Source organism: Channa argus, chromosome 6 (genome assembly GCF_033026475.1).
Source record: "Channa argus isolate prfri chromosome 6, Channa argus male v1.0, whole genome shotgun sequence".
Lineage (NCBI taxonomy): Eukaryota > Metazoa > Chordata > Actinopteri > Anabantiformes > Channidae > Channa > Channa argus.
The window spans coordinates 17683508-17696229 of record NC_090202.1 but is presented as its reverse complement, the minus strand read 5'-3'; the positions used below and the strand labels follow the sequence as shown (position 1 = coordinate 17696229).

Below are 12722 nucleotides of genomic sequence, written 5' to 3'. Positions count from 1 at the left end.
AAAACTTTTTTATGTCTTGGTTTGCCTTGGTTACTTTGTGTCTGTTGTTTTTTGATATTTTCATTAAAAACTACTTCTGTTTCAATATACTCCATAATAGCTTGATATTAGGTGCCCAAACAGAAGGAGAAGAAACCAGTGCAATGCCACCTATTAATATTACTGCACTGAGAGCTTTAGCAGAGTGGTCCCTGTTAATTTGTGCATTGCTAGTATTGAGTAACACTATGTTTTGTTTACAGCTGCTTTGCACTATATAAAATCTTTGACATATCTGGAGGCAGCAGGGCACAATGGCACAGTGGGGTCTGCTGTGTTTACCTGAATTGAATCAGGGGCAAAGGGCTAAATAATGCAGGAAATCACCAACATACCTTTACGTTCATATTATTTGCAGTTTTCTTGAAATTTCAACCGTGATCCATGTTTTATTCATGAAATGTTTCATAGGATAAATACTGTTGTTACTGATGTTACTGTTGCAGTGTGTTATTGAAACATGAACTCCCCTCTTTTGTGTTCAATGGTATTGTGGTAGTTTACACAAAAATCCATCAGTACAGGTTTTCAAATTTGAGTTTAAAAACTGTTAAATATTTCCCAAATGTGTGTGCCCCAGTCTGGCAACCAGGAGTTACTTATTTATTTTTTCGTCCTTTTGGCTTATCCCTTAAGTTTGGGGTTGCACAGTTTTTATGCTGCATGTCCTGATGCAACCCTCCCCAATTTCTACTGGGCTTGGACCAGCACTGCACAGTTGGGGATGGGCTGTTGGGGGTTCAGTGCCTTGCCCAGAGACACTTTGACATATAGCCAAGACCAGGGCTTGAACTGCTGACCCTGCTTGCTTGCCCTGTGCCCTGTAGATGACTGTCTTACCAACTGTGCTACAGCCGCCCCCCATTCTAAATCACCACAATAAAAACTTCTATACACAGTACAGATAAAACATCCAATGACAAAGTCTTTGTTCTCTTCCAGAGATTTTCCAACATCAGAAAGAAAGATTAAGCAGATGAACACTTCCAGTGTAAGATGTTCACTCTGAAAAGCCCCGCCCACATCCGCTTCTGGAAAGCTCCGCCCACCTCCGCCTGACGAAGCTTATGCAAGTTTGTGTGACTGTGGTTACTCTTTTATCTCATATTAAACATTTATATTTTAGATCTTAGCCAACTCTGTGCTTTATACTAACCTAGTATTGTTTGTCAATGTAAATTTACAAAGGGCTAACAGGGCACAGTCAGTGGATAGCTTAAATTTGTGAGCTACATTTAGCTAATTTATGCTAACATTTAATAACATTTTAATAACAATATAACCTAGAAGGGGTCTACAAGAGATAAGTTTATTGTGGTGAGTGGGGTGTGATTTTGTTGTATTTCAGATGTCCCAGAAATAAATTAGAAAGACGGGAGTTGCTGGGAGTTTGCTAGCAAGAATGGCACATTAGCAGGTACTTTTTAGTGACCAATTACAAACGGCTAACATTAACCTTGGCTGCTAATGCAATTCTTGTTAGTTACAAGGATTAATAGCTTTATATATTAGAAGTTGTAACACTAAAGTGTTGGAGACATATTTGCTTTGTCTTAATATCACAAATATACAATTTTTGTTTAAAAAAAATCCCCTATTGAAAAAAGGATTTAGTTTGGTGGTAAACTAGCACTAAACAGGCAACTAGGAGGAAAGTAGAGGATGGATCTATATGCATACAAGGAGGAAGTGGTTGACAGGGCCGACCGGAGGGGGGAAGACCAGATTTGTGCCAACCTGGACCAGCAATAGTTTCAAAAAATGAAAAAAAAAAACAAACCACCAAGACCCATCAAAAGCTTTGACATTGTGAAAATAAGGCTTGAGGTAAGCAAATATTTCCTCCTTTACATTAAAATGTCAAAGCCATGTTTTACAGAATATCTTCTGCATATAGTGGACACAGAAAATAAGTACTTTTTTCTTGGACGGCCCATTTGGGCAACATCTGAAATGGATGATGCAGTTGATCTATGAGTACATGAACCTGCCTTATGACTTTACATTGAGATAGTGTGGAACACAAAATTATGAGGCAGATGTGGTGATCCTAGAGAAGGACGTTAGAAATTTAAGGTTTACTCTCTCTTTCCATTCTGCAATGAGATATTTTTGCTTTTAGTATGTGTTCATTTATGATAGTAAGGAGAACACATTTATCTTTGTGACTTCATGAAGCCAGTCAAATTAGAATCAAACGTTGCTTCTGAGAGGTTAGTTGCAATATTTCTGATTACACTCATACATTGTTTGTGTATTTCTTGAATCAGGGGTAGATTAATAAACCTTAGCAAATATCCTAATCAGTGTGTGGTGAAAGTCATTTGGAGGTCCAACTGGTGCAGTCTGGTGAAGGTGACTGGTGCAGCCGCTGGGTTCAGTGTTTGTATGTGAATGAATGAGTTTGTGAGTGCGAGTGGACAGTTCTTATGCGTGAAAAGAGTTCAGAGATGATGGGGTGTGTGTGTGTTTGTGTTGGGGGGAGGCCAGAGTTTGTGTGCTAATGGAACAGAAGGGGGAGTAGGGGCAGAGCCAGGAGGGAGTTGAGTTTACTGACTGCCTGGTGGATGAAGCTGTCCTTTAGTCTGCTGGTCCTGGCCCTGAGACACTGCATTCTCCTCCCTGATGGGGATGGGATCACCTGCAATACAGAGGGCTTATCGGGTGAGACGGGTACAGTAAATACGCTAAATTGTTAATTATTAGAGGTGTTTCCAAAATCTGCTGTCAGGGAATGTCTTAGTTTTTTCTGTAATGCATCTAAGTGTGTCCATAGACATTATCACAGATAACAAGTCAAATGGTCCCTTTTCTCTTTAGTATATAAAATGGCATTGATGATTTCAAAAAAGAATTTTAAATGTTGACTTGTCAGACTACAGGATAGTTTTTAACTTCACTAAACTCCATCTTAAAAGGCAACTTCACCAGTTTTCAACTTGCTCCCCTTGGCTTTAGCTTAGAGCGTAAATATACAATAATGTTTTTAAACTTCTCTCTGACTTCCCTATATTAAAGTATCTCTCTGCTTCTGGCTGAAAAATGTCTCCAGGTGACAGCACTTAAATGGATCTTCAGTTCAGATGATGCCATGTCGTTGCTCACAGTATGGAAGTTGTGATCGTGTTGAACCTGCTTTTCCAGAGCTCCCCCAGATGATATTATCTGAACTTCTAATGATGAAAAAATTCTTTCAGGGGATGTTGTCTGGAGGCACTTTCAGCCAGAAGAGAAATATTTTAAAATCGGGATGTCAGAGAGAAGTTTAAAAGCATTATTGTATATTTACACCCTAAACTAAAGCCATGGGGAGCAAGTTGAATATTAGTGGAGTTGCCCTTTAAGTAAGCCTGCACTCAGAGAAGGCGGAGCTGCATGGTACAGTGGTTAAGTTTGAGATCAGATAATGAATCCTGCTGGTAAAAACTTTTCCTCTAGCACTATCATGAGGTTGAAGTGTGAGTGGTAATGAGAGCTAAGTAGTGACCCAGTGCAGGTACTGGGCTGACTGCGTGTGTGTGTTTGTGTTTGCGCCTCCTGCAGGCTGCATCTGTCTGCAGCTGTAGCGAAGCCCTCTGCTGACTGTATATGTGTGTGTGTGTGTGTGTGTATGTGTGTGCACCACACTGTATCTCTGCTGTCGTTAAACTGTCTAGAGACAGAAGCAGGATGGCTGGGAGCTTCTTGAAAGGACGTTTTCTTTCCTTATTTGACTACAAAACGGAAAAATATATTGTTGCCAAAAATAAGAAAGTTGGGGTTTTGTACAGACTGATTCAGTTATCCATCATCGGTTACATTATAGGGTAAGTGAAGGACTGTCTTTTAAAAGTGTTTTTAGCTTATGTAATCTGTAAAGTTGCATAAATAACACCAGTGAAGGGTTAAAATCAAGCGTAATGCCACTGAAGGTAAAGCATAGTAACACTGTTCTGTTTAGAGAATATTTTAGACTTGATACCTAAAGTGAATGAGCTATACGTTTTAGCCATCATGATTTAGATCATAACTGACGCTGAAGACAAAGCAAAATAAAGGCGAATTAAACAAAGAAAATAGCAGGATATTATTTACTGTACTGTCACACACACTGTAAAGTGTCTTTACAGAACATGCTTTATGTTAGTTTTATGTTTAATTTGAATATAAGAGGATGTACAAATTACAAGATGCTTTAAGTACAAGTTTTTAACTTTTAGAACACATTGGTTAAGTTGGCAATGAAGATAAAGACATGTTTATAAGTTGCTCTTACTCACAGGTGGGTTTTCTTGAGTAAGAAAGGCTACCAGGAGACAGATGAAGCTATCCAGAGCTCTGTCATAACTAAAGTGAAGGGGGTCTCAGTGACTAACACGTCTGAGTCTGGTCTGGTTGTGTGGGGGCCCGAGGACTACGTCATCCCACCACAGGTAACACTTAGCATAAGACATCATGATGCCCTATCAGAGGTTTCATCCTTAGCAGAGTTACAATGATGCAGACTGGGTGAAAGGTAGGCACATACTGGTGGTTACATCAAGGATTTAAAATGTGTTTAAGCCTCTCCTGCTGTTGTTGCTTTTCTACCTACTGGCACTCAAAGTGCTTTTCACTGCTTCTTATTCACCTATTTGCACTCACACTCACACACCGATGGGGGAGCTGCTAAGTTAGGCTTCAGTGTCTTGCTCAAGGACAGTTTGACATGTGACTGGAGGTGCTGGGGATCAAACCAACAACTGTGAGATTAGTGGATGACCGCTCTACCTTTCTGCGCCAGCATGCCCCACTGGCCAATCACAGATACACAAGCACACACTAGTTTTATCATTAAAAGCTATATTTCTTCTATTTACTAACTGGTGGATTATTTGGCATTAGCTATACAAATAAGAGTGTTTTCAGTATCAGTCCTCACATCAAGCACTTAGCAAAGAGACTGAATAAGGAAATATCCCAAAAGGTTTGAACTATTACTTTAAAGCCCTGGATGAGGTTTCGTCAACAGGTGTAGCAGATGAATATCAGGTAGGTGCATAACAAAGGTCATAGCTGGAACTATAGCTCTATAGCAACTATGTAACAAACAGGAATTGGGGAAGTGGTTGGTATAGGATAAACACTGAGAGGGACAGGTCTACAAGCAAGAGCTGGGTCAGCTGATAGCCTGTGGTAGGATCAGACAGGGGAATCTCTTTATGGAAAATCTCGACTAAGACTTTCAATCTTGGCTGAAGAAAGAGGCAGAGAGACAGCACAGGGGAGATCATGGCATAATATCAATTAAGTGTTTCCATTGCATACAGGGTGAAGCTGTTCTGTTTATTGTGACCAGCTTCTTAGAAACACCAACCCAGAAGCTGGGATACTGTGCTGAGGTAAGAATGCATCCTATTAGCTTTGAAAATCACTAATTGTATGATAGACCACTGTGGTATGAGAGAAGTGACTGTGGAGATTCTCAGTGAGTCAGTGAAGGGCCAATAGCTTAATGTTCAATAGCAACTGGAATGAGAGGGGAAACCTCTGTGAGAACTGTCCAGTTGCCACTGACATCACCTCTGGGGATGAGAAAACTGTACACTCAGAAACTTATGCTCACACAAGTAGTTTCACTGGCTATAGCAGCATCTGTTTCATATTACTTTTCATGGTAATAGAAATGACCAAGTTATTGTGTGGTTTAGATTCTTTTGACCTACGGATACAAGTGTGTTTCTTCTTACTGGAGCGAAGGATGTGTTGTGACACTCTGTTCAGCTCGCAGTTTTGTGCTGTCTGACTAATCGTGTTTATTTTAAAGTTACTTTACTCACTCTCCAGTGTTTGACATCTGATCATCTGGAAACTATTCCAGACAGCCATGTTTTAAAGATACAGTTGGCTGTGCATGACTGAACAAGCTGAAACATCTGTGTGTAGGTCGCCCTACAAGACATTTGGTTATTTAAAAGAACTGCAGAGACATAAACTGTATGATAGATATTTACATTACAAAAAATCTAATCTAAATTTCATACTACAGTTATTTAAATGTATTTGAAGTAAGTATATTGACAATTACACATTTCAGTGACCCCACAAAGTCATTCTGTAATGTGGAACATTGTTATTTGACTGTTACTGTGAAAAACAAGCATAGGATTTACCAGTAGTATTTTATTATGACTTGTTCATAATAAAAAATTATTCAAAAAAGTTTTAGATTGCTTGTGCTTGTTATAATTAAGACATTTTTGAAGTTCCTCAGTGATATCTTTAGCTACACATTTCCAGAGGGTCGTTTGGTATGTAAACTCAGGCTCTCTTGGCCTTTTGCCTGACATCAAACAGCCCAGAAGCATAGCAAGCCTGTAAGAACAGTACACAGCCATCAAACACTGCTCTTGTGTACATTTCAGCTCTCATCAATTGCAGTACCAGAAGTTCTGAAAGGCTACCACCCTTCAGTTGCCTCATGTAACATGCTACAGTCAGGCACAATCCTGTATCAACAAAAATCATTGGGACATTGATCTGTCCAAGAACAACCCATGACAACATTTTCCCTTCATATTATTTGTGTTGCTCTACAACAGAAACCTTTACTTGATTTAAAAGCATTTTTACTTACTCATAGTACCCCAACGTTTCAAAATGTATCAAAAATAAAAATTAAAAAGTGCACAAACAACATATGAATAAAAACTTAATAAAACTTAACTGTTGATTAAAATATATACTAGTGGTAATGTAAGTAGTTTAACATATAAAGTGGAAATCTTCTAATTTAAACTTAATTTTTAACAAGTCTCCATCACACCTAATTTCTAATGGTTTTTTTTCTTTCCTAGGCCAAAGTTTCATAGTTATAAACTTAACCATGTTGTTGTTTGCATCTTGTAGCCTCACAGTTACTTGAACAGATCAGGTTTTTGTTTTCAGAGGATCTGGATCAAGATGTTTCTTGAGCCTCTGCCATTTTTCTCTGTCCCTAGAATGCCAAAGTGCTGAATGGCCACTGTCAAGATGATGAGGACTGTGAAAAGGGAAAGATGATAGTGGCTGGTAATGGTGAGGAATAAACAATGATCATCACTGTTATTAAGTTGGTGTGCCATTTCGAAAAAAAAAAAAAGAATCATCTCAAAAGGGAAAATTCTTTCTTTCAGTCATGGTATTTTCAAGATAAATAAAAATGTGTGTAATGTTAAATAGAAATCAGTGTGATAACAAAAGAAGGAATAGTTGAGAACTGGTTTCAGTTCAATAAGAACTTTATTTTTCTGTTGAAGTTTATGAAAAAGTCAGAACATATTTCTAATGGCTGACATCTTATTCTGCTGTTTTTTTTTTTTTTTTTAAGGAATTATGAGTGGCCGATGTTTAGGAAAAAATAAAAACTCTACTGGTACCTGTGAAATCTACGCCTGGTGCCCCATTGAGAGAAACTTCAAACCGCAGTAAGGAGAAATCCAGTCACAGAGAAACATTTGCAGCCATTATTTCCAATTGGAAATAATGATAAAAGTGTCTGATAGAGGCAGAAAACCCTGGACTTACTTGCCCAAAACTGCAAACCCTTCTAAGGCTGGCATCTAATGGCCAAAGTTACCTGGTTTCACTTGTATTAACAAGAGCCTCTAGGTCGATAGTCTCTGCCTATGAAATGTTTTGTGAATTTAGTTCCTCGACTTGTTCCACCAAACTCCGGTAAAGATACAGGTACAGAATGTGTGGTGCTTTTGTCCAATTTTATTGTTTTCTTCTACAGAGGGCCTCTGCTGTCGAACGCTGAAAACTTCACCATGTACATCAAGAATTTCATCCACTTTCCCAAATTCTCATTCTCAAAGTAAGTTTTAGCTCTTCTGTGTTCATCACTCAACAAAACTTCTTTGTGCACTACTGTATACAGTAACTAGAGCTGTAAACACTGATCAGTGCAAACTGTGTGTTCCCCAACACTTAAGGTCCAACGTTCTCGAGACAAATGATTACTCATATTTAAAAAAATGCCGGTATGATGAGCAGCTCCATCCTTACTGCCCCATCTTTCGTCTGGGCGACATCACCAGGAGAGCTGGATACAACTTCCAGGACATGGCCACATTTGTTAGTATCATACTTTTCAGCTAAATAAGAGTTAGTGAGTATTACAACCTTCACCTTAAATTAACTAATGAAGTCATGGAAAATCAAATAAGCTTCACAATGCAAACTAGTACAATCCGAATTTCTCAAGAATATACAGATTTATTCCCAGATGTTTTTGATTTTTGTTTTATACTTTACTTTTTTTAATAATTTTTTACTGTACTTACGAAACAAATACTTTACATTCCTTATGTACAGTAATGGCCATTTTATACAAAACTCCCACACTCCCAAAATGCAATTTGTGAGAAAACATTTTCTGAATTTTGATGAAGTACCACTTTCACTTTATAGGACTAAATGTGCAGAGTGGAAATAGGGAATTACAGGAAAGATTGTTATTTACATGCCACAAAGATCACGTATTTTGGGTATCCAGGGAGGCTCCATTGGCATAGTGATCCAATGGGACTGTGACCTTGACAAAGGATACTCTTACTGCCATCCACAGTACCACTTCACTCGCTTGGACATTAGTATTTCCGAAAAGACGATTGCAACAGGATTTAACTTCAGGTGAGACTCACTGCAGACACAGACTTGTGCAGACGCAATTGTCCTGATTTACAACACAACTTTATCTCAAATTAGATAGTTATCCAAAAGTCCCACTATAATCTACCTAGAGTTGATCATTATTTTGTGCTCTCATATTTACCCTGTTTGTCAAACAGACAAACTCAGTATTTTAGAAATGCTGCTGGCGAACGCTATCGATCCCTATTCAAAGTCTACGGTGTCAGATTTAACATCATGGTGCACGGGAAGGTATCGTTTTATTAAAGATCTACATGAATCTTCTGAAAAACAATACACAACTTTATGTCAGAAACCTTTAATGTAGTAACTGTCAATTTAACATTACCATTTGTTTTATTTCTGCTTGGTCCACAGGCAGGAAAGTTCAACATCATCCCAACAGCCATCAATGTTGGCTCAGGCCTGGCTTTGATGGGAGCTGTAGGTGGCATCAGTAATTTTGCCTTTATGCCTTAAAAACATCTGCCTGTGATTTTGTTCAGTTTCATCACATGTGACAGTCACATCACTTCATAAAGCTTTCTTTAACAGGGAGCTTTCTTCTGTGACATGGTTCTTCTCTACCTGATGAAGAAGGGCGACTCTTATCGAGAGAGGAAGTTTGAAGAAACAAAGTAAGATGAGCAACACAAAAGTTTTCACAAGAGTTTTCTTTTACTATATAATTCAACTAAACAAAAAGTAATTTCTGGCATTTTGAGACATTTCTATGAATGTATCCTATAGCATATCGTTATGAAATTAGTTGTTCCTCCTGCAAATTGCTGGTTTGATAATGGATTTTTCTTGATACAGACAAAACAGAAAATACCTGATAATTTACACTGGTCAACCACAATGTGGTTGAGAACAATGGTTCATTATTCAACAACCTAATCCTGGCTGTGATCATTCTGTATTGGAGAATGAGGGTAATCTCTGCCTAACCTGAGAGGCAACACCTGCAGTTGAAAGCAATCTAGCTAAAGCCCAGTTCCTTGTCATGTTTTAAAAATTGCCCTGTTAGCAGAAATAACATATGGTATTTGTTTGGGTAATGAGGCTACTTTGTACTTTATACATCTGTACAGTTTTTTTTATCAGAGCTCAGACTCTAGCAAAGTGAAATATCATGTAGGATCATTCATAGTCACTGTTGGATGAATCACAATGCATTCGTTATAATTATAATTTTTGTTGTAATACACTGGACAATATGAAGGTCAACAAATGCTGATGTTCTTGGATACAATGTCGTCCTGCTATGAAAGATGGTTTTCTTTTTCTCGACACAATCTGTCCACAGAAGTAAGAAATCATCAGCTGAAGACAACAATGTGGAAGAAAGGAATGATCCCATGGAGCAGGAGAATCTGACATTTTAGGCTTTTTACTGTATGAGCCTTTTAATTTTAAAAGAAGAATAAATGGGATTATTTTTTCAAAGCATATAATGGCATAACCTGAATTGTACTGGACTAGTGCGAAACCCTTGCAAGGCAAAATGACATAAAAAGTTATGTTACCATGTTTCACTTTTGTAACAACTCTAACTGCAACATGAATAAAAAATGAACATTTTAAGTGTATTTAAACATATTAACAGGTTAGCAACATTATCTGAACCTGGTTTTCTTGCTTGCAGACCACTTCTATAAATATGTTTTTAAATTACTTTATACATATTTATTTATTGCAAACATTTTAAAGATGAAAAGGAACTGTTTACAATACCATATTGTTGTATTGTAAAAAAACACATACACAGGGAAAACATGCAAAGTGAGTTTTTACATGGAGGATGTTTCATTTTGCTTTCTTACCTGTTTATGTTTGTTTATGTTTTTCAATGACGATTTAATTCCACTGAATAGGAAATACCTCATGCATGATTCCGTCGCTTCCTCCTACGTTTGATTATTCAGAGTCATTTGTGTGAGTTTGTGCATTGTTCAGTGTTTTTACTGACTAAACCTTTATTTATTAATACCTACGAAAGAAACCAATGGCTGTAACCTATGTCCAAAAAAAGATATTAATAAGAAACATGATGCAGGTGACTGCACTGCAAATAGTTGTTCTCTGGAGGACTCCAATATAACCAAGTAGTCAATCATTTGTTGTCTCACTGACACTTTTCTTAACATAATACACGCAATAAACCTCACATCAATAAAATAACTCATTTGAAGCTACTTGCTTGTAAAGGAAATCTGATCTGTTTACCAGAGTATTACTGACAGTGTATTTGAAGAAATATTTTGTTGCAAAACTACATGTTTGCATATTTGCAAACAGAGGAGAAAAAGTAACTGAGTACATTATTACTAGTTGACGATAACTTAGTATTTTGCTACTTTATTGGCTACTTCCACATTACCAAATTTCAGAGGCAAAAATGATCAGCTCTACTTGCATTTCTTGTTACTTTGGGGAAGATAGAAACAAATATTTATGATTACAAGGGAAATTTTGCATGCTACCCTGCAGTATATAAAGTAACTGAAATTAGTTCCACCTTTACTGGCTGCAGCACTGAAGTCATGAACAATGCCCAAATATCATTGAGAGATCTTGAAAAAATAAAAATACTTGCATTTGGTCCTGCATGTTCCCATTGTTACCAACAGAGGTCCCTGCTGTTTTCAACTTTCTACACAGGTTACTCATGATTCAACATATCCAGGTTTTTGAGCTGTGCAAAAGACTCAGTGGAAAAAATGCAGTCAGCATATTTTTTTATGTGACATTTTATGTGACATAGGTAGCTACCTAAGGGCACATATTGCAAATTTTATTTATTAAAGGATAAATTAAACTAACTAATAATTTGCTGCAAGGCATTTGTCACATACCCAATAAAATTGCCCAGTCCACCCAATAACTCCAACTATAATGTACCGTAATTCAACCCAAGTAAGTCTCTTAGGGACAGGATGGATCCTAAGTGTGGCACTTGTGATGAGTCATACTGGCCACACAACGCCCGATTATTATAAATAGGAAATGTTTAACCTACGTGTAATATCATTCTTGGAACCACAATATCCTCACTTGACTTCATGCAAAGGAATGATAGCTCCTTTATATAATCTGTTTTTCACCTTGGAGCCAAATAAGTTTCATTTGGACAATAAAATGTAAATGCTTCGCTCAAGAGTCATTAACAAAGCTGTACACCTAAAGCTGGTCTGAGTGTTTCAGCTGGCAGCATTTATTTACTCCCTTGTTTGTAGAGAAAGAGTGACACCCACTGACTGGCAGGTATGTAGAGTACCTGGTAGCCTGAACCTCTTCCCAGAAACCAAACACTGTTGAATGAATTGTAATCGGCGGTTGATGGATTTGACAGGCAGCTTAAAATAGTATGCAATTAATTCCCAACTACAGAGGAAGTACGTAGGAATATGCTGAGTGACTGGTCAGTTTTAAAGAGCCTCATAAACTGAACTCAGTAAAAAGGTGATTATTTGCCCTGCCATTCACTCATTTATTAACCTTTAAAAACCATAAATGTATTTCCTGTTTTTAGGATAAAACTAAAGCATTCACACTGGGTCAAAAACACACATATATAAGAATATAACAATGACATTATTAAGCTGAAAGAACAGGGTAGACTCAAAATGCTTTTCCCCGAAACACATCATTCCCCTTAAAGCAAATCATTGTGTGTGTCACATGAAAATATAGGTCATAAGTGTTAATCTCTTGCGCGGGTGTTGGTTCTTCTCTATATTGAAGCAGCTCAGCAGACATCAGAAGTGGAAGATTGGTGGATTATAGATTGCAAGCTTCACACTTCATACATGTCACACACAAACAAACAAACATACAACTTCGTCCGTTAAGCATCTGTGAGGTGGACAAAAAATAATGCAGATTCAACAAATGCAAGGAAAATATCTTCACATGAAAAAACAAACAAGAAAAACTTAAACAGAAATCACAGCATGCACACCAAATTTTGCCCAAGTCAATTGCATCATTTATGGGTGATTTACTTCAAAACAAAAACTTTCCATCATTTAAAGTTCTGAAGTAGC

The 12722-nt window shown here is 37.5% G+C and overlaps 1 protein-coding gene across 2 annotated transcripts; it reads left to right on the top strand.

Annotated features, from left to right (window-relative positions):
- The first annotated feature begins 3410 nt into the window (after positions 1-3410).
- On the top strand, positions 3411-10838 carry LOC137129520 (P2X purinoceptor 5-like). Of its 2 annotated transcripts, none has more exons than XM_067508764.1 (12): positions 3411-3845; positions 4301-4451; positions 5328-5399; positions 6999-7074; positions 7367-7463; positions 7775-7855; positions 7974-8115; positions 8609-8673; positions 8832-8925; positions 9052-9117; positions 9229-9311; positions 9983-10838. In XM_067508764.1, exons 1-12 carry the CDS (start codon positions 3628-3630, stop codon positions 10059-10061), a joined length of 1224 nt encoding a protein of 407 aa, XP_067364865.1. In that variant the 5' UTR covers positions 3411-3627; the 3' UTR covers positions 10062-10838. The 2 variants fall into 2 exon arrangements, with proteins under 2 accessions (XP_067364865.1, XP_067364864.1); XM_067508763.1 differs by having other exon boundaries at positions 3412-3845; positions 8537-8673.
- Positions 10839-12722: the final 1884 nt, after the last annotated feature.

Excerpts from the sequence above, each read along its gene's own strand:
- LOC137129520 (XM_067508763.1), top strand. The coding sequence starts at position 3,628 with ATGTGTGTGTGTGTGTGTGTGTATGTGTGTGCACCACACTGTATCTCT. Across the intron at positions 7,856-7,973 it reads CCCAAATTCTCATTCTCAAA|GTCCAACGTTCTCGAGACAA; the intron begins GTAAGTTTTAGC and ends CCAACACTTAAG. Across the intron at positions 8,674-8,831 it reads GCAACAGGATTTAACTTCAG|ACAAACTCAGTATTTTAGAA; the intron begins GTGAGACTCACT and ends TTTGTCAAACAG.